We start from the raw sequence: 26,690 nt of genomic DNA, 5'->3' as shown, positions 1-26,690 counted from the left end.
ATACAAGATGATTATAGGGTTAGGGTTCACTCATTATCATTAATTTAAGATGTAACTTCCTTTTTATAGGTGGGAAGTGAGCATCTTCGAACAAGACGCTTCATATAATTAATAATAACAAATAGTACATGTTAATTGCCGTCACACTGACATTTAAGCAATTAAATATTTGATTCATCATGTCAATTATCGAAAATTATTTTTATTAGGAGTGAAAAATTGAAATATACAGGGAAAATAAAAATATGCATTCAAGTTAAGAAGAATTTCATGAAATCAATTGCAATACGGTGGTGTACAGATAACTCTAGTAAAAAAAAGAAGCTATGAAATGAATAACATTAAATACTTATCCGTATCAGCTAATAACAATGTATAAGTTTTTTGTATTAATCGTCCAAAATATTTTGGTCAAAAAATATAGACCCTTTTTTGTTCTGGGCCACATATCAGTCATCAACACTATATAGCTCATCAGCTCCAGTTGATAATATTAGCTCAGCTTTAGCATTCGGTTTTGATCATGACAAGTTTTGCGCTCAGCTTCTCCAAATGAAATTGTTGCTGCATTAGCTCCAGACACAAATGGGAGGGATAAGCTTAGTACCGTCAACATAACCCCAAATACCATTTGTCATTAACGTAGCTTGAGCGTGAATTTTCTTAGAATCATATCTTTTTCAGCTCACACATTGTTTTTTTCAATTATTTGACAGCACGTATTGATGTGTCCCCAAATTTTACAAACCAACTATTAACACTTAATACACAATGAGTCCATAACTTGTTAAAATATTCTTGTGGGTGGCAGTAAATAAATAGTTATAGACAGAAAACACGACCAGTTATATTTTAGATTTATGAAAAAAAAAGTAGATGCTTCATTGACATATGACCTGAAACTTGGACATCAGAAATTTGAGTATTCCGCAATAATACGCTCTTCATGTAAAATTCCAACAGTATGAATAGCCTTTTATAGCGGACTTGCTGGAATTGAAGTCCCTGATGTCTCCATTTATTTCAGATTTGGAGTCAGAAACGTCCTGCATGGCTAGAGGCTATTTTGGAACTTGCGAAGCCAATTCTTCCTGCAGTTGTAAATACAGTTCTTTTAGCTGCTAAATCGGGAGCAACCATGTATCAAGCAATGTCCATTATTATTGGTTGCTTCATACAAATGTGGATTTGTGTATGTCCCAAACTTTCAGTGGTATGAATTTAAATATTATTGGTGTCAGAATAATTCGCCATCTATTTGTATTTTTTTTTAAATAATCTTTTTATCAATAATTTGATGTTTCTTAAATACAAATTCTATTGTTTTTGTGTCTGATAGGTTGCAAATCTTCTCCAAGAAGCTTTGGATCCTGGCGTAAATCCATTAGGGGGTTCAGTCTTATTACAAATAGTAATAACTGCGTTATACTCAAAACTATTAGAAATGTCTAATAAAAATGAATGTTGTATTGATTTTTCAACGAATGAAAAAGCAGATTTTTCCAACAAAGCTGGTAAGACTCTGAAACATCAAATAACCCGTCAATCAGTCAAGAAACAAACTAATTCTGTGATAAGTTTTGACGGTAAGATTTTTAAACGTATTAATCATTATGGGACACCTTTTCTTTTATAATTTTAAATGTATTATTTAATAATATTTGGAACAAATGCCATTTCATTATTTTTATTTTTCTTATATTGTCATGCAGTAGAGTTTTAAGTAAACTCAATAACTATTTTAGACTTTCAAACATATTCCAAAATTAATTAAATATTTCATAGTTACAAAGTTGCAATTCTTTCAAAACTCATAAAACAGATATCAAGTCCATTTACTTGCAAAATAAGCACATTGGAATTCTGCAGCAACGAAACAGTAAGGGAAAAGAAAGTTTTGAAAAAATTATCTATGTACAAGCAAAAATTAACGCAAGTTCGACAGTTCCGGGGACTGAAAATTATAGAAAGAAGGTTTATAACCTAGTTAGTATCGGGTAGAACCAGTGAGTGATCTATGTTGAACTATGTACAAATAATAACTGATTCATCAATAACTTTAACTGGATGGTCTAATTGGGAACGCGTTAACGAAAAGACTCTACCCTTAACGGATAATTTTTATAAACATTTTTGTTCAATTTTTATTTGTAATGTTAACTGTCTAAATTACTTGCCAACTAACTCTAAATCTATTTGTAATTTGTATCTTTTGAATTTCACATATATTTTACCTTACCATATAATAAAGTTGTTATTGTATTCCAATCTCCCTTTTTAATATCTTACGCCCAGTCGCGACAAAATACTAAAACCACATTATAATCAGATAATTAAAGTAAATAATTAACAAAAACCTAAAGTAACAATTTAGCTCGTGACAATATCTACCATGAGTTTTCTTATTTAGTGGAACCTCTAGCACTTTACTAATATATTAAAAATTTAGTTTAGTGGAACTGACTTAACTGAATTTACATGCGTATAAAGAACGACCTGTCTGTCCAATATAGAATTAGTTCTAATTTTTACAATTTAATATGTATACCTCTGATTTATCTAGTAAGTTGGTTTAAGTATTGAAAATACTACTCGATTAGAGAAAAGTAAAATCCTCGAGATCTGACGTTAGATCGGGGACAACGGTCGAATTGCTATGCCTCTTAGTAGGTCACAAGGAAATGTAACTAAACACGTAAAGGATAACCTTTCGATGAGAAACCTGTTGATGCATTGCGTCTTACAATACTGAGATTTGGGTTCATATAGTTGTGGTAAGTGGGTGTGCTTTTCGTAGCGTTGGTTTAATTAATTGAAAAGAGATATTGCGAAACAGGAAAAAATAGTATGTATGTATTTCAATCGACTATAGACTATAACTATTATTACGTTGTTACGTACAAGCATGTACGTGAAAATCATTATATTGATTTTCAACGGCTCTCGAGTATGCCCGCAGACATGGACGGAAACTTTTGTTCTTAAAACGCGAAAGGTAGTAAATCACCTTGACACTGCGAAACAATAGGAGTTCCCGTGCACTTTAGAAGAATGAAGACTGTTCCAGAGAATTCGATAAGAATAGTAATAGGCCTCTGCACGACAGTCTAGTTAGTTTGTATATGGGTAGCTGATCGTAAAATCAATAAACAGTTCGAGTTACAGGCAAATAGAGAGTGACATAAATACAGTGACGAGTATAATAATACAGTGTGATATAAATTGGTTACGATTGGGAAACATTCTTATTTGAAGAAGAATTGACAGAAAGTTTAGATAGAAATTCAAGACTATTAAAAGAAAAATTAAACGAAAATTCGAGAATACTGAAAGAAGAATTTAATCAGAATTTTGAAAAAAAGATAAATGGAAACTCAAAGATACTACCACAATAGTTAAATAAGAATTCTAAAGCATTAGAGGAGCAATTAGTTGCAAAATTGGAAACATTCGATGAAAAATCGACCGAAATGGAAACTAAACTTTAACGTCAAATTAAAAAAATGGATACACGGGTGAAAGAACTGGACGAGATGTTCCTGAAAGCAGCTATATCAGCAGAAATCTGCATTCCATTTTAAAAAAAAGTAGGGTAGTATGACCGATTCTAAATAAACAATTGACGTAAACAAGAGTATCCGTTTCGTTGAAGTAACCCACGAAGCCACCGAAGTTCGACGGAAAGTCATGGACTACTTTCTTTACACAATTCATTCCCAATTAAGAAACCGGCATTAAAAGAGACGGGAGGACTTGCAAGAATACGAGGCGAATATTGTCTAAATTCGCTCGACAATACCCTGCAAAAGTTTCTCATCGACTTGTTTATTGACAAATTGAGGGATGATGACTAAGAACAGCGACATGGGCCAAGAACTCTTGTCGATATGTTAGACCGAACGCTGGAGTACGAAGTCGTTAAGCAGTCTTTTTAGGGGCAACCAGTCGGAAGTAGAAGAGAAAGTAATCTTGGGCTTAGACGCTTTTCGGTAATGTGACTTTTGCCTAAGCTTCCATAGAATGGATTTTACATTGAATGGTGAAACGTTAGAACTCCATACGCAAGATACTGCTATCCTGCAAGTTAAAAGGCATGACAACAGGCAATGGATTCAAGAAGCTCTGTTATTTGAAGACATAAAAGCAATTCTGGAGTGAAGATATTTAATAAAACAGACGAGAAAATTTTAATTAATTTATGATTAGTCATTAAGGTGATTTAATTTGGTAGATATTTTTGTTATTTAATTTAATAAATATATTCTGGTAATGACTAAAACTAAATTTTGTTCTAAGTTTGAACTAGCGTTCATACCTTTGTTTTCATGAAGAAGTATAAATAAATAATCTTTTGAAATAATTCTCTTCCCTATGAATTATTTTAACTAAGATTAGTAGCCTGTTTCAACACAATGGTTAAACTAGGGAAGTTCTGGATATTGCTGAATATAAAGAAATATGAAAAGATTGTGGTTATTTTATTTGTTGCATGAGCTCCTGGGCCCGTGATCTGGTGTATCCAACTTTCTTGCTCTTGTCCCGTATGCTCACATTTTTCTAGGACATATTGTAGTATTTCTTCTCTTTCTTACACATGCTGCATAGTCTTTCCTTTTTTGGTAGCCAATACTTATTAGCTTTCGTTTCTGATCCTAACCTGAATTTTACATATATCTCCAGTTCGTTTCTGCGTTTGTCCTTTCAAGTATTTCGGTTTATCGATTTGGTGTATTTCTTTGTATTCCTTTGCGTATTTACGATGAATTTAGCTTTTCCTCTAGTTTTTGCCTATCTTGTTCTTTTTCAATTTTCTCTGTTTCTGTCCATATGTCGCTGTTATTTTCCATAAGTTGAATATAGTACTCAGGTGTCCATTTCTTTTCTAGAAAGTAATTCCTCCTCTCTAACTTCCACTTTTTTGCTATTGGTCCTTTTCCCTTTTCATCTTTTCTTTTTCCTGTATTTAATGTATCTTGTCTTTTACTTTTAAGCATTCTTTAAATAGATTGCTTCCCTGTTTTCTAATTTTTTCCTCATATTTTATCGCCCTTGTTCTTGTCTTATTTGCTATCTTTTCTTTGCCTGTTTCTAATTTTAGTAGGTAGCTTGGTGTTCTTTGATGAAGCCTGAGAATCCATTTTAGGTATTTGTTTTGTACTCCTTCGATTACTTTGTGCTCTGACCATCTCCATATTTTCGCTCCATACATTAGTATATTTTCTACCAGTACCTCAAATAAATACATTTTCTTTTCCCAACTTTCCTTGAAATTCCTTTCAGATATTCTGCATACTTTACCTAAGACTTCAGTTGCCTTTTTTTTAACTTTCTTATTTGCTCTTCGTTTCCGTTGTTCTTCTGTATGAAGTAGCCTAGGTAGTTGTACATTTTTACTGCTTTCAGTTTCTTCTACTTCCCATGTAAATATTATCTTTTTCGTTCTTCTACCACCTTTTCTGTGTTCATTTCTAGGCCTCTTTCTGCCACCAATAATATATCATCTGCGTATGATACTGTCCATACTCTCTTTTTCCCTATGACTACTCCTCCCATTTGAATTTTCCTCATTGTATTTTCTAGATCCGCAAGAGCTAGGTTGAAAACAACTGTACTTAAGGGACATCTTTGTCTCACCTCGTTAATCGTGCTAATTTTTCAGAAATTTCTTCATTGATTTTCACTTTAAATGATGTTGCTTCACATATTTCTTCTATTCTTTTCCTTAAATTCATATTTATTCCTTTTTCTTTCATTATACTTCATAGTTCTTTTCTGTTTAACCTGTCAAAGGCTCCCTTCATATCAGCAAAGAATAGAAAGGTTCCTCCTTTTCCTTTCTTTATTTCTTCTTCAATAGCCGTCTTTATTATGTATATTGTATCTAGTGTTCCTCTCCCATTTCTGCAGTCTATTTGTGTATCATCCATGAGATTCTTCCCTTCCATTTCTGTCTCGAGCCAATTCTTTAGTATCTCCTCATATCCAGTGTCCATAAGTGTAATTCCTCTATAATTTTTTTAACTCGTCTTTGTTATCTTTTCTTATATTAATGTCACAATGTCCGTCCTCCATTCTTCTGGTAATTTTGCGTTTCCCTTCCTTATGTCATTTATTATCCCATTTAGATCCTCTACAACCTCATCTTCTCAGTAACTTCATGCTTCATTTGGTATTTTATCATTTCCTGCTGCTTTCTTTTTTTTTTAATCTTTTTAATTACTTTCTTAATTTCTTCTCTACTTATTTCGTCTTCTTCTTCCTCTTGTTTTTTTTTTAGTTTTCATATTTCCAATGCATGACTGTTCTACGTCTGTTCCGTTCATTTGAATCTTAAAGTGCTCCACCTATTCCGACACTTACTTTCTCTCTTCTACACCTTTGACTGTTTGTTAGTTCCTAGATTTTTGCCGGTTTTATCTTTTCTAGCCTCTGACGATTTTCTTGTTTCTTGTTCTTCCTTCGTTTTTTCAATTAATAGTCTGTATTTTTTCTCATCATCTTTCTTTTAGCTCTTGCTTCATTTGATGGCACTCTTTGTCCCACCATTTTTGGGTCATTGTTTGGCTTTATTTTCTTCATTGTCAACCATTTTGTATTTTTATTCTCAGATCTTTCCAGGTCCTTGCTGGTCCTGCTTTATTGAGTCAATTTATGAAGTCCTCGATACTCTCCTCATTCAGATCTTTCCAGGTCCTTGCTGGTCCTGCTTTATTCAGCCAATTTATAAAGTCCTCGATGCTCTCCTCATTCCATATTATTAGTTCTCTGTTTTTCTCCTGTTCCTTTACTTCCTCTGTATCGACAGCTCAATTTGTATCATTAGGTGATCGGATGCTATCCCTTGTTTAACTTCCATTCTTTTGCTTTTCTCTTCTCCGATTCTGTTTGTTTTCACATGATCAGTCACCTATTTTCCCGCTGGTCCAGCATGTGTCGTACGCGCGTTTTCATTTCCTGTGAAATTTCCATTTATTATGTACAGACCTTGCTCTTCTATTCAGTTTATTAGTTTTTTCCCATTTTCATATTTGTCGTCTGAATTTTCTGTTCTGTTCCTGTTTTATCTTCTACTTTGCCTCCTTTTCTAGCTGTTTTAGCGTTAAAGTCTCCTCTTATTATTATCGGTTTTTCTATATTTTCCTCTATAATTTTTGTCATCCTTTCAAAATTTTGTTCTTTTTTTTTTCTCTCATGTATACACTCATAATTATTATTTCTTTACTTCCTGACTTCAAGTCGATCCTTATCAACTCATCGTTTATTTTTTTGGTAGTGATTTCTTTGTCTAGCAAGTTTTTCTGAACTCTGTGACCATACCTCCTTTGGGTCTTCCTTTTTTCTTTTCTACCTTGGTGTTTATTTTCGTGATTTCATATGTTTTTAACTGTCGCTTTAGTTGAACATGTTTTTCTTTTTCTATTCATGTCTCGGTAAAATTTAATATGTCGCTTTTCCTTAATTTATTCCAATCCTCTTCGTCTAAACCATTTATGCCCCTACGTTCCAGAATACCACTTGCATGTTTTTCTTATAGTTATTCCTGGTCTTTCCTTCCGAAACCATTTTTCCTTCCTTTTATTCCAGTATAGCTCCTTTTGTTCTGTTATTATTTTGTTGTAGCTAATTTTGCACTTTGTTCCTTTTTCTCTCAGTTCTGTTGCTTTTTTGATGACTTCTTTTCTGCTCTGTCTTTCCAGCCATGTTGTGTTATTGTCCCATTATATCTCGCGAAAATCCACTAATCTAGAGCTGCCCTAGATAAGCTAAAATAATTCATACTGAAATCAATTATTTCAAAAAATTATTTATTGATTTCTTATTATAGTAATTCATGAGAACAAAGCTATGAATGCTACATCACACTTAGAACAAAATTTATTTGTCAATAATTAATATAACATCTTTAATTAATCTAAAAATAAAAACAATTACCAAATTAAAATAACTTCATAAATAATCCTAAATTTACTGACATTTTCACATCTGTTTAATTATTACAATTTTTTTTACAAGGATGAAACATTCGATATGTTAACAATGTTTTGTGACGTCTATAAAAAATCGAGCTTCTTCTTCTTCAGACAATTAGTAATCGCTCTGTTGAGAATACTCTAGAAAGCCGGCAAAAGGCGTAATCCATCTGATCAACGACAGCTAACGGAATTACTCGAACAATACCAAGAAATATTCAAATTAAATGATGTCAAGAAAGGGTGAATCACCGTCGTTGTCCATAAGATTAACACGGGGAGAGTGCAGAGCCTAAGGATACTACTACTGAACGAGAAGGAAGAGGGCGAGATCATTATAAAGCAAATGTAAATGGATGGGATAATAGAACCATCGACCAGTCCTTGGACATTGGCAATAGTTTTGGTTAAGAAGAAGAATAGGTCAACAAATTCTTGTACGGACTACCGTCAGCTGATCAATGTAACAAAGAATGATGACTACCTCTTGCCTTGGTTCGACGATACTTTGGACATACTTGGAGGATTTCACGAAGGAAGTCTGGTGTGGCTATGCAACTCACGGCACAAAAGAGGTCTATCACCGAAACTGCAACAGCATTGGGAAAGTCCATACAAAATCGTGAAGCGATTAATCTACGGGACCATTAAATGTTCACCGAATGGGAAGCCAAAAGTCGTCCTTTTCAACCGCTTGGTTCCATAGGCTGGCGACAATCATTACAATTATTCAGGCTCGATCTCCGGATCCCCAGTATGAAGTAATCATGACTACACCAAGCTTATATTGAAGAGACAGATTTTGAGTCACATGTACTAAAGACGCGTAAGGTAGTAAATCATACCTGTGACGCTGCAAAACAATAGCAGTTCCCGAATTCTCTAGAAGAATGAATGAATTGGATAACAACATAAATAGGCCTCTGCACGACAGCCGAGTTAGCTTGTATATGTACAGCCAGTTGTAATATATTTATTATGTATATTGTATCTAGTGTTCCTCTCCCATTTCTGCAGTCTATTTGTGTATCATCCATGAGATTCTTCCCTTCCATTTCTGTCTCGAGCCAATTCTTTAGTATCTCCTCATATCCAGTGTCCATAAGTGTAATTCCTCTATAATTTTTTTAACTCGTCTTTGTTATCTTTTCTTATATTAATGTCACAATGTCCGTCCTCCATTCTTCTGGTAATTTTGCGNAATAAAATAAATACTAGAAAATTCCATACAATATGGTAATTACAATGGGGAACTTCACAAAAATTTTAAATAAGAAAAATGTAGTCTAAATCACAGGAATATATTATATTAAAGCACATATCGGCAAAAAGAATATTTTTTGTCCCAAACAATCGCAATAAGGAATCAATAATGCAGCAGTTAAAATTAAGGTTTTATTAAAGGGTAAATTTTGTGTCATTTGAGTATGATAGGAACTTTAATTACACAACATAGAACCATTTAACAAAGTAATCGTTTATTTATTGAATTTTCAATCAATTTAATGGTACTTCTTTCTTTAGAAAGAAAAGGTTTCATAATTTAGAATTTTTCGCGGGCAAAAGTGATTGATCTCTTTAAAAATTGCAAATGGTTCAACTTACAGTTCACTTTTTGAAGAGTACTTGTAGCAGCATTAAAGGCATTAATGACTCATCACAATTCTCTTGAACAATTAAATATATACTCACTAGAGATGTGATGGGCCAATGAGAAGTATTGATTTTGTTTTTCATTTTGTGTAAAGGTAAGATGATAAAGGGAAAATACGAGGTACTGCCGAAATTTTCGGATCAGAGATAATGTTGCTGTCTAGTCTCGGCTTGTGCCAGGTTTAGGAGAAGGGTGATCAGGAATGTCTTCATCATCCCGCAATAAAACATCTTTTCTTACCCTTCTAATGTTACGAAGTGGTACTTTTTTAACTATTGTTTGTCCCGCCAATATTCCATCGATTCTGTCATCATTTTGGTCAATTTTGGTCGTTCTTTGAAATTTAGGGGCCATTTTGGATTTGTCAGAAGTTTTGCTGTAAATTTCTCTAGGTAATTCAGAAGTGGGTTCACTTTGTTGATTAATTTTGTCTAATGCGCTTTGGTTTCTATATAAATTTCGATTTTTTACTTTTTTGTATAATACTGTCTGTTCAATGAATTGTGTTGTTTATATAATTGTTATATCTTTATGGGGTTCATGAATTATTTCAAAGGTCTAAATTTGGTAGTAGATTGAATTGAATTGTTGTACATAAAAATAGATTGTATCATTTTCTTTTAGTGTGCCGTGAATTCTTTTAAGCGGGCTGATAGTAGTTGGATTGCCCGTGCTTGCGAAATGTAAGTCGATGTGGTAGACTTTACAAAAATCTTTAAGATGAGTGTTGTAAAATTCGGTTCCCATGTCAACTAATATTTTTCCTGGAAGATCATAATGGTTAGTGAAATGTCTTAATTTATTAACAATGGTTCCATTTTTGTCTGTTATGTGATAAGCTTGCGCATATTTACTGAAATGGTCAAAAAATGTCAAAAATGTGTTGTTTTCAATCGTAAACAAGTCCATCATAATGATTTCAAAGGGTTTTGATGTTACCATGTGTTCTTTATAGGGTGGCTTGTAAGGATTTCGTTCTTGCAGAGCATCCTTTGCGAAGGCGGATACAGGTATTCTACGACAAATTCCGTTCGGCGCTTTCTTTGTTGCTTCCCGGCAAGGTAGGAGAAGACGAGAGAATTAAGAGATTTCTAAAGGGCGTATCTCGTCTGAGACCCTCTGCATCGAAATACAATTTCGTATGGGATTCCTCTGCAGTTTTAAGTTTTTCAGAAGGCATAGCACATGCCAAATTGACTTCTTTAAAGACTCCGTCACTCAACCTTGTTACCCTCTTGACACTAACAACAGGCTAGCGAATGCAGACCTTATCCCTTATAAATAAGTATTGAGAATATTACTACCAATACAGGACTTAGGATTTGGATATTGGATCCGATAAAGATGTCAGGGCCTAGATACATGCAACCTTACTTAGATATGCCGTTTTTCAGTGACAATCCAAACCTGTGCGTAGCATCTTCACTACAATTTTATATAGAAAAAGCAAATTCGTTATGTCAAAAGGGCGACGAAAAATTATTCTTATCTTCTAAAAAGTCACATAGTGGGGTTTCCAAACAAACTAAGTTGCTGGATTAAGGAAACACTAGAGCAGTTGGTCAATGATACAGCTCAGTTTAAGCAACACTCTACAAGATATGTGGCAACATCTCTAATAAAGCGTCATGGATTAAATTAATATGCACTTGATAAGCAGAACAGCAGGCTGGTCTACGAATTGTCTCACCTTTACGAGATTTTATAACAGGCCGATACGGTCGCCATAAAGTTACCCATTCTCTATATTAGCATCGGTAGTCACACGATAATAATAAAAAATGCCACCATTTACGTTATTAATACAGCAAACTGAGTATGCAGTGGTTCTATTTTTTCTTCTATATATAAATTTTTTTTAATAAACATTTATTTACTTATTGAAATATGTAATTCTAATTCACTTAGGACATATCCTTATTTCTGAAGCTAACCTTTACATCTTTAAACAACTACAGTTATAAATGGTACCTTCGGACTGAGTGCGAAATATAATTGAACGATCAAACGAACTTACCTTAAGTGAAGTTCGATCGTAATTATATAGGGTTATAATAAATTAATACTTATACCACAGATTCCTACGGACATTTGGAACATAAAATGTAATAACCCTTTTGACTTTTGAAACAAAATAAAAGATTATAAAATTATAATAGTTTTGATGCCTGTCCTGCACAATCGCAAATTAATTACGATTGCCAGCTAATCGTAGAAAAATTCACCTTCAGTAGGTCGTAATGAGCTGCTTTTTGGTGTAACGTTATTATTTATGTTTGGTTTTAAGTTAGGGATCAGCCGATGAAAATGTATCCGCGTTATGGTCCATTAGATAACAGTGAACATATTAGAAAAATTATGTACCTATCATAACGAAAATAGTATCCCAACGTGTAAACGGAAGTGGGTGGAAATGAATTATTTCTGTGGATAAGATGATTTACCTGTTTGTTAATGTTAGTTTAGTGGCCAGTTCATAAGAGACTGTTACAAGAAGGACAATTATAGTGTGATAGCGCATTCTAGTAGGGTTCTTATTCAACTGTCAGTTGGTGGTGAGTTACATTATCAATGTCTTTCGTATAAGTCGAACTAATCCCGGTATCTGGGCCAAAATTCGCAGCAACTGGATACGCCGCTGTCAGTGTGGCATTGAAGCGAATGGCGGGCAATTTCAAAATTTTTAATAAAAGGTACGCTTTTCGTTTTCACATTTACTTTTTTTACTAGGTGGAAGTGCATTCTGCTCCTTCCCGGTAGGTACTTTAGCTGAGCGACGTTAGTCGCCTACATCCAGGTCCGTAATGAAACAAATTGTACTTTCAAATTTACAAAGACGATTTGCGATCTCAATTGTCACTGACTTGAAAAATTATATAACACTTTTTTGTTGTATTTTGTGTCAGGAAGCCATGTTTTTTTTTTAATTATTAAAACTGGGACATCCTTTCACTTCCCTCAAATCCCACTGCCACAACGGTTACATTTCGCTGGACCCTTTCAAGGAGAATTTATTAAACCAAGGAGTTGCAAGACCTTCTTTTTCCCCATGGTCCAGTCCTATCTGGATAATTCCAAACCAGAAGGATGCCTCAAGGGAAACGAAGTGGAGGAAGGTTGTGGATTACCGTAAATTAAATGAAAAGCTATTTCATACAAATACCCACTGCCAAACATAGACGAAATCCAAAATTCACTAGGTAAAACCATTTATTTTTCAGCGTTAGATTTGACATCAGGTTTTCACCAAATTAGAATGAATGAAAAAGCTATTCATAAAATAGCATTTTCTGCCAATGGTAAATTGTCCGAATACACAAGAATGCCGTTTGGCCTATATACTTTTCAAAGGACTATGAATATGGTATTAAACAGTTTAACACCCCAACATGTATGGTTTACATTGATGATATTATTGTTTACGGATCATCTCTCTCAGATTATAAGTTACAAAACGTCTTCAATCGTTTACAATCGCATAATTTAAAAATTCTATTAGATAAATCTGAAATTTTCGCAAAGAAACGAGCTTCTTAGGGCACGTTGTATCTAATGAGGGTATTAAATCAAACCCGGAAAGGATATCGGCAGTTCGCAATTTTCCGGTTCCAAAAACTCGAAAACAAGTACGCGGATTTTGAGGATTCAGTGGTTATTACCGCAAATTTATTCAAAATTATGCTAAAAAGCCAAACCCCTGACGCAACTTTTATAAAAAGACATACGCTTCAATGGGCAAATGAATGCCAACAAACATTCGATTCCTTAAAACACGACTTAACTCACATACCTGTTTTACAATATGCCAACATTTCAGAAGACTTTTTCTTAACGGTCGATGCTAATAAATATGCTATAGGAGTAACATTATCGTAAGGTAATGTTGAAAATGACTCACCAATAGCTTATACTAGTAGAACCCTCAACCCTGCTGAAACACGGTACTCCGCTACAGAACGCGAATGTTTAGCCGTCGTGTAGGGAGTTAAACTCTTCCGTCCATACCTTTTTGGAAAAAAAATTACTATCATCACCGATCATGCGGCATTAAATTGGCTCTTCAGTGTATCTGATCCTGCATCTAGACTTGTTAGGTGGAGACTGAAACTTTCTCAGTATGAATATGAAATATTCATAAACCTGGTAAATATAATACCAACGCGGATGCTTTATCTCGTATTTATATAACAGAACAAAATCCTAACGGAGATAATTCTAATCCATCCTCATACGAAGACCTTGTAGAGAGTTTAAATTTAGATGATTTATTTATTATTACCATACGGACTTATTGTCCATTTTACACAAAAAAAGAAAATGTCATAATGGAAAAATATAATATTATATTACATAGTGTAAGAGTTCAAAGATCGATCGACTGGTTACTCATATTTTATTGGTATATACTGTTTAATGAATTTCTATCCTGTCTGTAAATAACAAAATCGCCTGGCTTAAGTTCAAGGTTCGAAATTTCTTGATATAGCCAGGTTTCAGTCAAGACGATTACATCATATGTTCAAATAGAAACCCTATCTCCTCAAACAGAAGAAAATCTACTTCAGGAATTAACATCCTTTGTTGAAAGTGTTCATGTAGTAAGCAAAATACCTATCGATACTGAAATAATATGCTATCCTCTTAAAGGAAAGGAGTTAAAATGTAACGCTATACTCTTAGACACACCCACATCTCAAAACATACAATACATATTTTTGAATGATTCAAGAACAAACTTAGACGAAACAATAAATTCTGTTTCTCTTTTCCCACAAAATAAAATTTTATATACTGCCAACTCAAATAATATATTTGAAGAATGTAGAAGCCATGAAATGTGTATAAATTATAGCGGAGCAATTTATCTAACTGAAAACTTCTTTTTTCCTAATTAAAAAAAAGTTTGGATTGAATACTCTCAGAAGTTAATGAACATAAAGGTATAAATGAATTTTTAAATAAAATTACTTTTTCTAACATGAAAGAAATATTAACAGACATAATCAACTCCTGCACACATTGTGAGAAAAATAAGACTGATAGAGTTAATAGGCGAATCCTCATGAACATTTCACAAACCGCAACTAAATTATTTGAAAAAATAGACATGGATACATGCGTTACCAAGACTGGTTCTAATAAAAGAAATTTATTAGTATTGCAGGATCAAATGTCTAAATTCGTACAAATATGTATTTCAACTAATGAAATAATAGGCAATTTTGTCAGAAATTAACTTTTTAACTTCTTCTCAGGTTTTTCATTTCCTGCTAGGCTTCATACTGTCCATGGCAAAAAATTCAAATAATATTGTTAAACAATTAGTCACAACATTAAAAATTAAAGACTCACAAAGTGTTATTTATCATCCCCAAGGTAACGGTGCTATTGAAAGTGAAATTAACACAATTAAGGAAACTGACGAAACTTTATTCTCACAGTATGAAAAACAAATTTCTTTTGATAATTTATTGTATCTTTGGGTGCACGCTTCTAATACATCGGTCAATCAATCGACAAGATTCATAACCTTATGAACTGGTATTTGACATAGATACTTTTAATGCATTTGAACTTGAAAATTTGTCAGAAATTGAAATCGAAGGAGATAAAAATTATCGCTTGGATAATATTCGAGAATAGGCAATTAATAATCAAAATCAATCTAAACAGAAATCCAAAGAAAGAGATGACTTAAAAGCTAAGTCAATAAAAATTCTTAAAGTAGGCGATAAGATCTTCATCACAGGGTCGTCATTCCTAAGACTGGTTAGACACGTACCTCCACTCTTTCCTATCCTGAGCTAAACTTCGCATTTCCCTAAAACTAGAACAACCCACATCCTTAAGTATTTGTGAACAATAATCTAACCTAGGTCTACTTCTACCCCTCCTAACTCCTGTTCCTGCCTCTATGTCTCTGACTAGCCCTTTATGCCTGAGAAGATGTCCTACCAACCTATCTCGCCTATTTTTTATTGTATTCCATATAGTCCTCTATTCTCCTATTCTTTCTAATACCTCTTCATTTCTAACCTTTTCTACCCATGTTATCTCCAACATTCGCCTATAACACCACATTTCGAAGGCTACTAACCTATTCTTTTCCGCCGCGCCCACTGTCCATCTTTCGCACCTCTACAGCGCCGCGCTTCAAACATACACCTTTAACAACCTTTTTCTTCTATGCTCGCGAACGGTTAATTTAGAAATTCGAAAAAGGCGATAAGATATATTTAAAAAAAATTAGGTTACAAAAATAGTATATGAAAAGGTAAAAGAAAATTAACGGTATCAATTCGAATAATTTTGGACTAAAAATACATTTTCAGCGACAAAAAAGACCTCCCAAAATATCAAGGTTTGCTTACATCAAAAGTAAAATTTCAAAAACAATACTTTGTTTCTTATACCATTCAAATTCCACTTAATAATGATCGTTTCAATTTATATAAATTAATCCCGATACCCTTTAAATCGAATGTGGATGGTCACTATAATATTGTCTTACCAAATTATCAATTTATTGCACTGGACCAATTAAACACTACATACATTGGCCTACACTGGATTGACAAATTATTACTGAATTATTCACAAAATAAGTAGAGACGAACTATACCTAATAACAATAATTGCGAGCTCGATTTAATTTTCCAAAGGAATATAGCCTCCTCATGCCGATCTTTGACTATCCCTTTAACAGAAGGACTTCATAAACACAAATGATAGAATAACAATCAGGACTTAACGCTGATTCATTTAAAATAGTAGGCTCAATCATCACAACATTCAAAGGAAAAGATATAAAATTTCATGTTTCACCATTAGATATATCTTTTGATGGCATCCTAGACATTGAATTTCTTAAACCATTAAATTGCAACTTAGATTTACAAAGTAACCACATTAGACTTGCAGACAACAGCAAGATACGGATTTTGCTGAAAGAGGAACAAAAGAATTTGCAGCCTCGATCAGAACTGTTTCCTATTTCAAGAAACCATAAAGAAATCAAATCTTTTTTAAACCCTTAACTGCATTATTGAGAAAACATATCTCATTCGAATTCAAAAACGAACAACTAGTATCTTTCAATACATTAAAAGAAAAGTTAATTTCAGCACCAATGTTACAATATCCCAACTTCAACGTCAAGGTCCTGTTGACAATAGTTTACCCATAGCTTGTGCAAATCGAACTCTAAACCCCTCGGGAACCCGCCATTCCACTATAGAACGGGAGCCATTGGCCATCTTTTGGGCTGTTGAACAGTGCAGGCGTAGGAAAAAAAATTGAAAAAATATATGATCATCTGTGATCATCCCCCTTTAACCTGGTTAGTTTCAGTGAAAGATCCAGACTCGCGATTAGTACGCTGGAGGTTGAAACTTGAAGAATACGACTACGACACTTTCTATAAAGTGGGAAAATCGAACGCTGACGCCTTATTCGAATCAAAATTAAAATGGCCCATCATTTGATTCAAAATTTACCAGAAGGTATAGATTTTGATTCGTACGTGAATGGTGGGACAGACTATTCAAACGAAAAAACGGTATAAGGACAATTCATCATGACGACTAATTTTAGATATTGTCATTACATTTTACGCGACACAGAAAATTTTATGGTATCAAACAAACTAGAGTTACAACCCTCCATAACTAATTCAAATCTAAACTATTTAACCTACATCTCCACTAATCAGAAAGATTTATTTGAAAGTTTAATTGCAATTCTTACTTTAATACAGAAAGAAGATTTGATCAGATTCATTGTTGAAAAGGATTCAAGTAATGAATTAGAACTCATGATAAATTATTTGTGAGACAAATTAAATACTGACCCTAATTTAGAAATTCAAATCTCTACAGCATACAAATATTCCGTCGATCTTTAAAAGAAACGAAATATTATCAAAATACATCACGTTCCACCTGTTTTTTGACACAAGGAAATAACTGAAACTAAACAAAATACAAGAATCCTTTACCTGGCACAAAATTAAACATGACGTAACTAATTATATAAACTCTTGTTTGGAATGTTAAATTAATAAAACAATTAGACGTAGCTTCGAAACCCCTTTAACAATTACCGAAACTTTGAAAGTTACTCTGAAAGAACCGAAATTTATTTCTCACCTTCAAAAAAAGAATATATTCTATCGATTAACTACATTCCTCAAAATTTATATAATCAAATATAAAACTGCAGAAACGATTAAAAGTAAATTATTAAATTTCATCGCAACTTTTGGCTTACCTAAACCTTACCTAAACGACTACATGCGGAGAATTCGTAAATAAATTATTAGAAAAAATAACTTTTGAACTAGGGATTCAACATACAAAATCAATAGATTCCCACGCCGAAACTAACGGTATGGTAGAGAGGGTAATTAGTACACTTAAAAATATGATTTTGACAAAAGAAAGAAATAAATAAGTACATAAAGAATTATTAGATTCAGCAACAATTACCTATAATATGTCAACCCATTAGGTACGCAACGAAATTAACCCCTTTTGAAATAGAATAATAAACATAGAAACCTTAATAGTCCCAAAGACGACATAGTTAACAAAACGACAGTTAAACAACATGTTACAGAAGCTCAGTCAAAGTAAGAAGAGCTCAGGAAATTGCGATGTAATAACCAAATTGAAACTTCACAGTAAAACCACTAAACACCGGTATTTATTTCGAAGACAAAGGGTCCCTCCACCCAGATTCTTCATACGATATATTACTTTACAAAAATTTGACACCTTTATTTCAAAACTTTAGATATAAAAACAAAAGACGACACGTCATCGGTGCACTAAGTTTATTTGGTATGGACACTAATTATATACTATATACAAATAAAAATTAAAAAAGACAAGTTCGCACACCACACACTGCTTCGATATACAAGCACACACAAAATACCCGATAGAAAATATACAATATGACAAATAAATCGACAAGCACACACACAATGAAAAATATACAATATAAATAACCCCGACAAGCACACACACAATGAAACCATACAATATATATATACAAAACTTCGAGACAAAAAGAACCGGATATATCTATCTCTCTCTCCCTTGCCGCTGGTGGGTGGAATGTCAGAGATAGGCGAAATAACACACATGAAAAAAAATAGAGGATGATTAGTAGCTCGGAGGTTAGGATCTCTCTCTCCCTTGCCGCTGGTGGGTGGAATGTCAGAGATGGTTTTTGATTGCGCTGGGACCAGTATTTATACCAACCTGAGGTAATGAAAAGGGGTGGAATGTAGAGGGGTTGAAGGTGGGGTGATGAAGTGGGGTAAAATTGGTTAAAGAATGAACGAATGTGAGATAACGGGTACTTAGGGAAAAAAAATGAAAAAAATGATGCTGGGAACGAACGTGGCATACTCGAAAACCTAGGATTAAAAAAAAAGAGCAAGTCTGTACGATAACTAGAAGAGAAAACAGAAATTGAAAGAAAGATAGAATTTATAGTGCGGGAAATAAGTAAAGAAATAAATAGAAAATAAAAAAAGGAAATAGATGTCTAGACAAAAAACCAGTTAATGAAAAAAAGAAAAATATTAAAAGAATTGAATAAAATTTAGTTTTCGAAATATGCCTCATGTAGGGGTTGTTGTTGGTAACGGTGAAACTTGTCGGACGGGTTGATAAGGGAAGTAGGTAGGTAAACATACCGGTCGACGAGTCTGGGTTTCGTGGAACAAATTTTGCATGTACTTTCCTACCAGGTACAACAAATTGCCTCCCCTCTTGAGCAAAATTTGTTCCAAGGCTATGGTGCGGGATGGATGTCATTATGGTGAAATTTGACGGGCTTGTTCTCCTTTTGAATCCAATAGGTGTTTCCGCCGCTGTGGGAGATGACGGGATATGGCCCAGACCAACGGGAGTCGAAACCAGCATGATAACCTTCAGGGGCATTGGAAAGATGATGCTCTCTACAGTACACCAACTGCTGAGGTTCGTACCTTGGAGTCTCTTCTTCGTTAGCCTCTATCTGTCGTTGGGTGTATTGCAGCTGATGCTGTCGGATTTTGGCGACTCTCTCATCATAAGCTGTGGGCGGAGGCTCTGGGTCTACGGAATTGTCCCATTCCCCAGGTCGAAGTAATGGGCGTCCGAAGAGAGCAAAGTAAGGAGTGGTTCCTGTGGCGGCATTGGTTCGATCCCGCTGATCGAACAGAATTTTGGGCAGGTGTTGGTCCCAGGTTCTGTGTTCGCCCTGTTGTATGTAGATGCGAAGGCCGACTTTTATTTCCTGGTTCCTCCTTTCAGTAGGATTTGCCCTAGGATGGTAAACGGCAGTGGTCCAGTGTTGGCTTTCCCATTTCGTGCAAGCGGAGGCCCAGAGTCTGCTAGTAAACTGGCTGCCATTATCGGTGAGTATAGCACGAGGAAACCCAAATCGATAGAATACTTCGTGCTCTAACAGACGGACTATAGTTGGTGTAGTTGCGGAGCCAATAGGAAATGCTTCGATCCAGCGACTGAAAAGGTCAGTAATAACTAAAATGAACCTTTTCCCTCGGGCGGTTCTCGGATAAGGACCCATCAAATCCACGGCGACGGTATCCCAAGGCCTTTCAGGTTGTCGGGGGCGTAACGGAGCGGAAGCGATGCGATGTTTTTTGGCGCACAGGCATAGGTGGCATCGACGGACGTGGTCGGAGACGTCTCGATTCAGAGACGGCCAATCGTAGTAGCGTCGGACACGACGTGTTGTTTCTTGAATGCCCGGGTGTCCTGCCTTGTCGTGGAATTCATGGAGTAGACGAACTTGCTCTGAGAAGGGAACTGGGATGAACCAATCTTCTCCTCTCCTTTTCCATAATGTGTTGTCCTTCACTCGATGGTTTTGGAGAAAGTTCTGATCGTCGTGGGAACAACTTTCAGGATGATCTTGAAGAAAGATGCAGCGTTGTTTCAACTGTTGGAGGTTGGGATCGGATGATTGAGCTTCGCTAATGTGGTCTTTTAGCGTAACCACTTGAATTTGCGTTGCAGTTGGGGTGGTCACGTTCGTAAGGTCTCGCTGGTCAGGTGGTAGAAGTCGCGAGACATCGGCGAAATCCGTGTTTCGTGGGCAGGATTCTGGCTGCCGAGAAAGTGCGTCTGGAAGTTGGTTCGACTTTCCAGGACAGTGCTGGATGGTGAAGGTGAACTCTTGCAACAACAGCGACCAACGAGTTAGTTTCGCACGGACATCCTTCATTGTTTGAAGCCACTGGAGCGCTCGATTATCCGTCTTTAACGTGAACCGCCTGTCTTCCAAGTATGGGCGGTAACGTTTAATTGCCCACACTACTGCAAGACACTCCTGTTCATTACTATGGTAGGCCTGTTCCGTAGGGTTGAACTTCGTGCTTGCATACGCTACGATGTCCTTATTTCCGCCCTCGTCTTCTTGGTATAAGACTGCAGCAGCTCCCTTCTTACTTGCGTCTGTCTGTAGAACGAAAGGTTTGCTGAAGTCGGGACGTTTCAGCTGAAGTGGCTGTTGGGTGCACTGCTTGATGTGGTCAAACGTTTGTTGTGCGATTTGGTCCCATTTCCACTTCCTTTTCGGACTGAGCAGGTCTGTCAATGGTGCAGAAATTTCTGCAAACCGGGGCAAGTATTCACGCAGCCAGTTACATACGCCCAGGAATGCCTTCAGTTCCTTTCTGCTTCGGGGTGGCGGTGTTTCGTGAATACGGCCTAGATGGCTGGGCAAGGGGAAGTTGCCTTCTTCGGTTACCAGATGACCCAAGTATTCTAGTTGACGGCTTCCAAAAGTACACTTGTCAAGTCCGCAATATAGGCCATGTTGTTGTAATCGTTCGAACACCTTACGTAGATGGAGTAAATGCTCATTCCAGGAATCCGAGTAGACAATTATGTCATCTAGGTATACCAGGCAGAATTTCCTGATATAGCCAGCAAGAACCTCTTGACCCATTGTCCTCTGGAAGGTAGCCGGAGCTCCCTTCAGGCCGAATGGCATCACTCGGAATTGAAAACAACCTCCATCTGGGGCTGTGAAGGCGGTGAGTGGTCGGGAATCTGGGTGTACCGGGATCTGCCAGTAGCCCGATTTGAGGTCGATGGTTGAGAATATGCTGGCCTTTCCAATTTCCTTAAGGGTTTCATGGATTGCTGGTAATGGCGATACTTCGTCTTGCGTGATGGCATTAAGGCGACGAAAATCCACACAAAATCGAGGCTGGCCGGTCTTTTTGGTGACTATTACCACGGGTGAATTGTATGGAGAACTACAAGGTTCTATCACACCGTCCCTAAGCATTTCTTCCACTTGTTGTTGAATGATTGTCTTCTTCGCCTCTGAGTATCGGTACGGAGAAATTCGAAACGGTTCCAACTGGGCGAGGCGAATAACGTGCTGCGTGGTCTGCGACGGAATACTTTGTTTGTGAAAAACTTCTCGGAAACTATCCGCCAACTCCAGGAATTTTTGTCGGTATTCGCCAGGGAAGTGTTGTTTTAATTGATCAGGGTTGATTTTGGGCGTTGTTCGATACGAGCCGTTAGCCTGGATCCAATAAACCGTTTGTCTCGTATTTTTTCCAAAATGTAGGTATCTTCTTTCGAAATTAAAAGTGGCGTGGTTGTCTGTCAGCCACTGAGTCCCCAAAACGAAATCCTCCTTTAAATTTTGGGCAATGAGGACCGGAATGTCCTGCTCAATCTCGCCGATGCGGACGCGAACAGTCGTAGTACCAGTGGTTACCATCTCACTTCCGTCGGCAAGTTGAACGGTGTCATTGTTGCAGCGTATTCTATAACTTCTTTCCAGGATATTGGTCCTTATGAAGTTATGGGAGGCTCCCGTGTCGATTAGGGCTTGGATAGGACGACCGCCAACTTCTATACGTATTCTCGGCACTGTTGTGTTTTGCATCATGTTGACGCAGGCCCTTATTGCCTTGGACGAGAGGTTTGGGCAGGATTCCCCTCGGGCTGCCTCCAGTTTCCCGAAGACGTAGGAACTTGGCTCGATCGTCTTTCTAGTACAACAGGGCAATCTCTATGAAAATGCCTTTCGGAACAGAAATGACATTTCGGTAAAGTTGGCGACGGCTGCGTCTTCGGTACGTACGACGGCTTCGGTTCCTCCCGCTGGCGAATCGGCGTAGTGGTTGGGGTGCTTGAAAGATCGCGTTCGACTTCTGACGCTCTTTTTAGGAGTTCGTCCACGCTCCGTGGTTTAGGGGCTCGTAAAAATATGCGGATGGCTGGGCGCAAGAGCTCCGTTAGTAGTTGGACGCACGACTCTTCTGTTTTGTTTGGTTCCAGCCGTTGTACGAGCTGCAACTTATTCAGGAGAAAAAGCTCGGTGTCATCTTTATTCCCCTGTTTTTGGCCGTAGAGTTGAGCGGTTAGGGATGTTAGGACCTCTGGACTATTATACTTCCCTAACAGCCTACTTTCGAAGTCCTCCCAGCGCAACTGGAACTTCTCATAAACACTCCACCATGTCGCTGCGTTTCCTTTTAGTTGTTTGGCAACGAAAGGAAGGCGATCGTTGTCCTCGACGCGATATTTGAGAAAATAGTTTCGGCAATCGCTCAAGAAGACCTCGGGATCTACGGTGGAATCGCCGTTGAAGGAAGGAGCAGGTGGTGTTGCCTGAGTCGTGGTCAGGACTCGTTGCAGAAGGAGCTCCAACTGCGTTGTTGACAGTTGAATCTGGTTTTCGAGATTGGGCGCCACTTGGTGTTTATTATGCACTCCAAGAAGTGCGGTGTCTTCCTCCAATTCGTCGATGGACGTCTCCTTACTTTTCCTTGGCATGATACTGGCACAAAACGCGCACAAGCGACTCGTTATTTCTCAGGCACAGGTTTCGTCTATTACACTAATAGAGTTTTTTCGAAAGCCCCACGTTCTGGGCGCCACTTGATATAAAAACAAAAGACGACACGTCATCGGTGCACTAAGTTTATTTGGTATGGACACTAATTATATACTATATACAAATAAAAATTAAAAAAGACAAGTTCGCACACCACACACTGCTTCGATATACAAGCACACACAAAATACCCGATAGAAAATATACAATATGACAAATAAATCGACAAGCACACACACAATGAAAAATATACAATATAAATAACCCCGACAAGCACACACACAATGAAACCATACAATATATATATACAAAACTTCGAGACAAAAAGAACCGGATATATCTATCTCTCTCTCCCTTGCCGCTGGTGGGTGGAATGTCAGAGATAGGCGAAATAACACACATGAAAAAAAATAGAGGATGATTAGTAGCTCGGAGGTTAGGATCTCTCTCTCCCTTGCCGCTGGTGGGTGGAATGTCAGAGATGGTTTTTGATTGCGCTGGGACCAGTATTTATACCAACCTGAGGTAATGAAAAGGGGTGGAATGTAGAGGGGTTGAAGGTGGGGTGATGAAGTGGGGTAAAATTGGTTAAAGAATGAACGAATGTGAGATAACGGGTACTTAGGGAAAAAAAATGAAAAAAATGATGCTGGGAACGAACGTGGCATACTCGAAAACCTAGGATTAAAAAAAAAGAGCAAGTCTGTACGATAACTAGAAGAGAAAACAGAAATTGAAGGAAAGATAGAATTTATAGTGCGGGAAATAAGTAAAGAAATAAATAGAAAATAAAAAAAGGAAATAGATATCTAGACAAAAAAAACCAGTGAATGAAAAAAAGAAAAAATGTTAAAAGAATTGAATAAAGTTTAGTTTTCGAAATATGCCTCATGTAGGGGTTGTTGTTGGTAACGGTGAAACTTGTCGGACGGGTTGATAAGGGACGTAGGTAGGTAAACATACCGGTCGACGAGTCTGGGTTTCGTGGAACAAATTTTGCATGTACTTTCCTACCAGGTACAACACTTTGAAATACTTAAATCTCATCGAAAAGAATTAGACGAAATAAGCAACAAAGTTGATAATGTTAACCTAAAAGTACACGCTACGGTTTTAAAAAATACCCTTAATGATGATTTAGAAACCAACTTAAATGAAATAAAATTTATTGTACCAAATCCAAAAAGAAAACGTTAGAGGCTGGTTTAATATAATCGAAACGGGCTTACACAGTTTGTTTGGAACGCTAGATGCTGATAATGAAGTCAACCAAATAGGATAAATTAATAAACGAATTGCAAACATTAAATTAAAGGATATTAAAGCTTCAGGATGAACAAGTTCATCTAACTCAGATGGTAATAGCAGATTTTAATGCTACTTTATTTAAAGTTAATTCAAATGAAAGAATTATCCAGATATACACTATATTCAAGATTAAAGGAACATTAAATGGAAATGCAATTAAAATAAATGTAAACCAAATTAATGTAATTTTCAATATCAGTGCGCATATTTGGCTAGTACATTTACGTACTTTACTTTTAGTCTTACTTTGTGTTTTATTGATATCCAAATTACTTTCATGTAACAACTCGACCATGTCTTTTACTAAAGTCGTTGAAACTATTATGCGATCATATGAAAACAGTAGTCCGTTCGACGATGGAATATATACTTTGTATGACCAATTTGGTCTTAAGCGTAAATGTAATCGTGAATACTCCGTAGGTCATCCCTTTTGAATATAATTTATTAATGTTACAACATTCCTATCATTAGCTGTTTATTTTACAAACTGTTCTCTTTTTTCGTCACTTATATTGAGATACTTTTACACTATATGAATCACGTCAGTCATCACTGCGTCATCATGAACACGGTCGGGAATATGACTTCGATAAAACATCAGCGATTTGCATTTCCTTTCCGGGAGAAAATTAGTGTGAATATCAATCCACTGAAAAACAACATTCTTAATAATTCACGTAATGGGCAGGTAAGTTCCACAAAAGTTCTTTAAAATCAGATGGAATTTCTATGCACTCTTTTACTTTAACACTAGTTTGGCTGGTCTAGGTTTTGTATTTTGTAGAATTCATACCTTCATTGCAAAATACAAAACCTACATATTTAATTTCCCTTATTTGAAATTGCACCTTCTGATCATTCAATTACAAATATAATTGTGTGGATCGTTCTATAACATGTTGTACTATTTTATCATGCTCTTCACATGTATCAGCCACTATAAGTATGTCATCAAAATATGCAACTATTTCCGGTATATCACAAAAATTACCCTCATTACAGAAAATACCGCAAATGGCGCGGTAAACGTCATCTGTAGTACGATGCTACATTTTAGGATTACGTATGCTCCAACAAGGTCCATTTAAATATATGGATGTAGTGGGCGTGAAGAATATGGATAGTAGCTTTTGCGATTTTTTAAAGAAGTATGAGATAGCCTGTTTATGTGAAACTTGACTTGAGAATAAAGATATAGGGCGCGTAGAGAGTAACTTATAAGTTATAATTGGGCATTTATAGTATTAATGCTACAACAGCTGGAAAAAAGGCAGAGCTAAAGGAGGTTTGTTAGTGGGAACAAAAACAATATCTCAAACTTGAGATAACGAATGTTATTGATGAATTAGTAATAATAATGTGAGATAATGTGGGTTTTTATTTTTGTATATTCAAATAAAAAAATGTAATTTACATTATATAGAAGAATAAATTGAAATTATTAAGAATTATTACATGTTAGTTGGGGATTTTAATATAAGAAATAGGAAGGAAATATGTGCACTAAGGAAGGATAAATTTCATATAAGAAATTCAAAGGATTAATATGTTGATAAGGAAGGGAAGGAATTCATAGAATCGGGAACAAAGAATAGGCTGACGATATTAAATGGTACTATTGAAGGAGATGGAAAGCGGAAATATACTTTTATAGGGAAAGGAAAAACGGTAATAGATTAGGGTATGGTAATGGGGAGCTTGGGAAGAAATTATACTTTTGAATTCATGGGTATGATCAAACCACATACCAATAGGCATTGAATTAAAGAAAGTGCATGACAGTAGACATGTCCAAATAAAGTTGTTATTAAATGGACAGCGGGAGCTATTGAAAAATACAGAAAAAGATATAAATGATTTATATCTTTTTC

At 35.9% G+C, this 26,690-nt stretch overlaps 1 protein-coding gene across 1 annotated transcript in view; it reads left to right on the top strand.

The window, feature by feature from the left end:
* The window catches only part of LOC112904216, a 37,630-nt gene that overhangs the window by 2,175 nt on the left and 8,765 nt on the right, over positions 1 to 26,690 (top strand). The window contains exons 2-4 of the mRNA XM_025973704.1: positions 1,028 to 1,213; positions 1,340 to 1,446; positions 3,166 to 3,197. Of these exons, the coding sequence (XP_025829489.1) occupies positions 1,028 to 1,213; positions 1,340 to 1,446; positions 3,166 to 3,197 (325 nt within the window). The remainder of the gene's footprint in view (positions 1 to 1,027; positions 1,214 to 1,339; positions 1,447 to 3,165; positions 3,198 to 26,690) is intronic.

This window comes from Agrilus planipennis, unplaced genomic scaffold (genome assembly GCF_000699045.2).
Source record: "Agrilus planipennis isolate EAB-ADULT unplaced genomic scaffold, Apla_2.0 scaffold55, whole genome shotgun sequence".
NCBI classification, from domain to species: domain Eukaryota; kingdom Metazoa; phylum Arthropoda; class Insecta; order Coleoptera; family Buprestidae; genus Agrilus; species Agrilus planipennis.
This window is presented reverse-complemented; position numbering and strand designations above follow the sequence as displayed.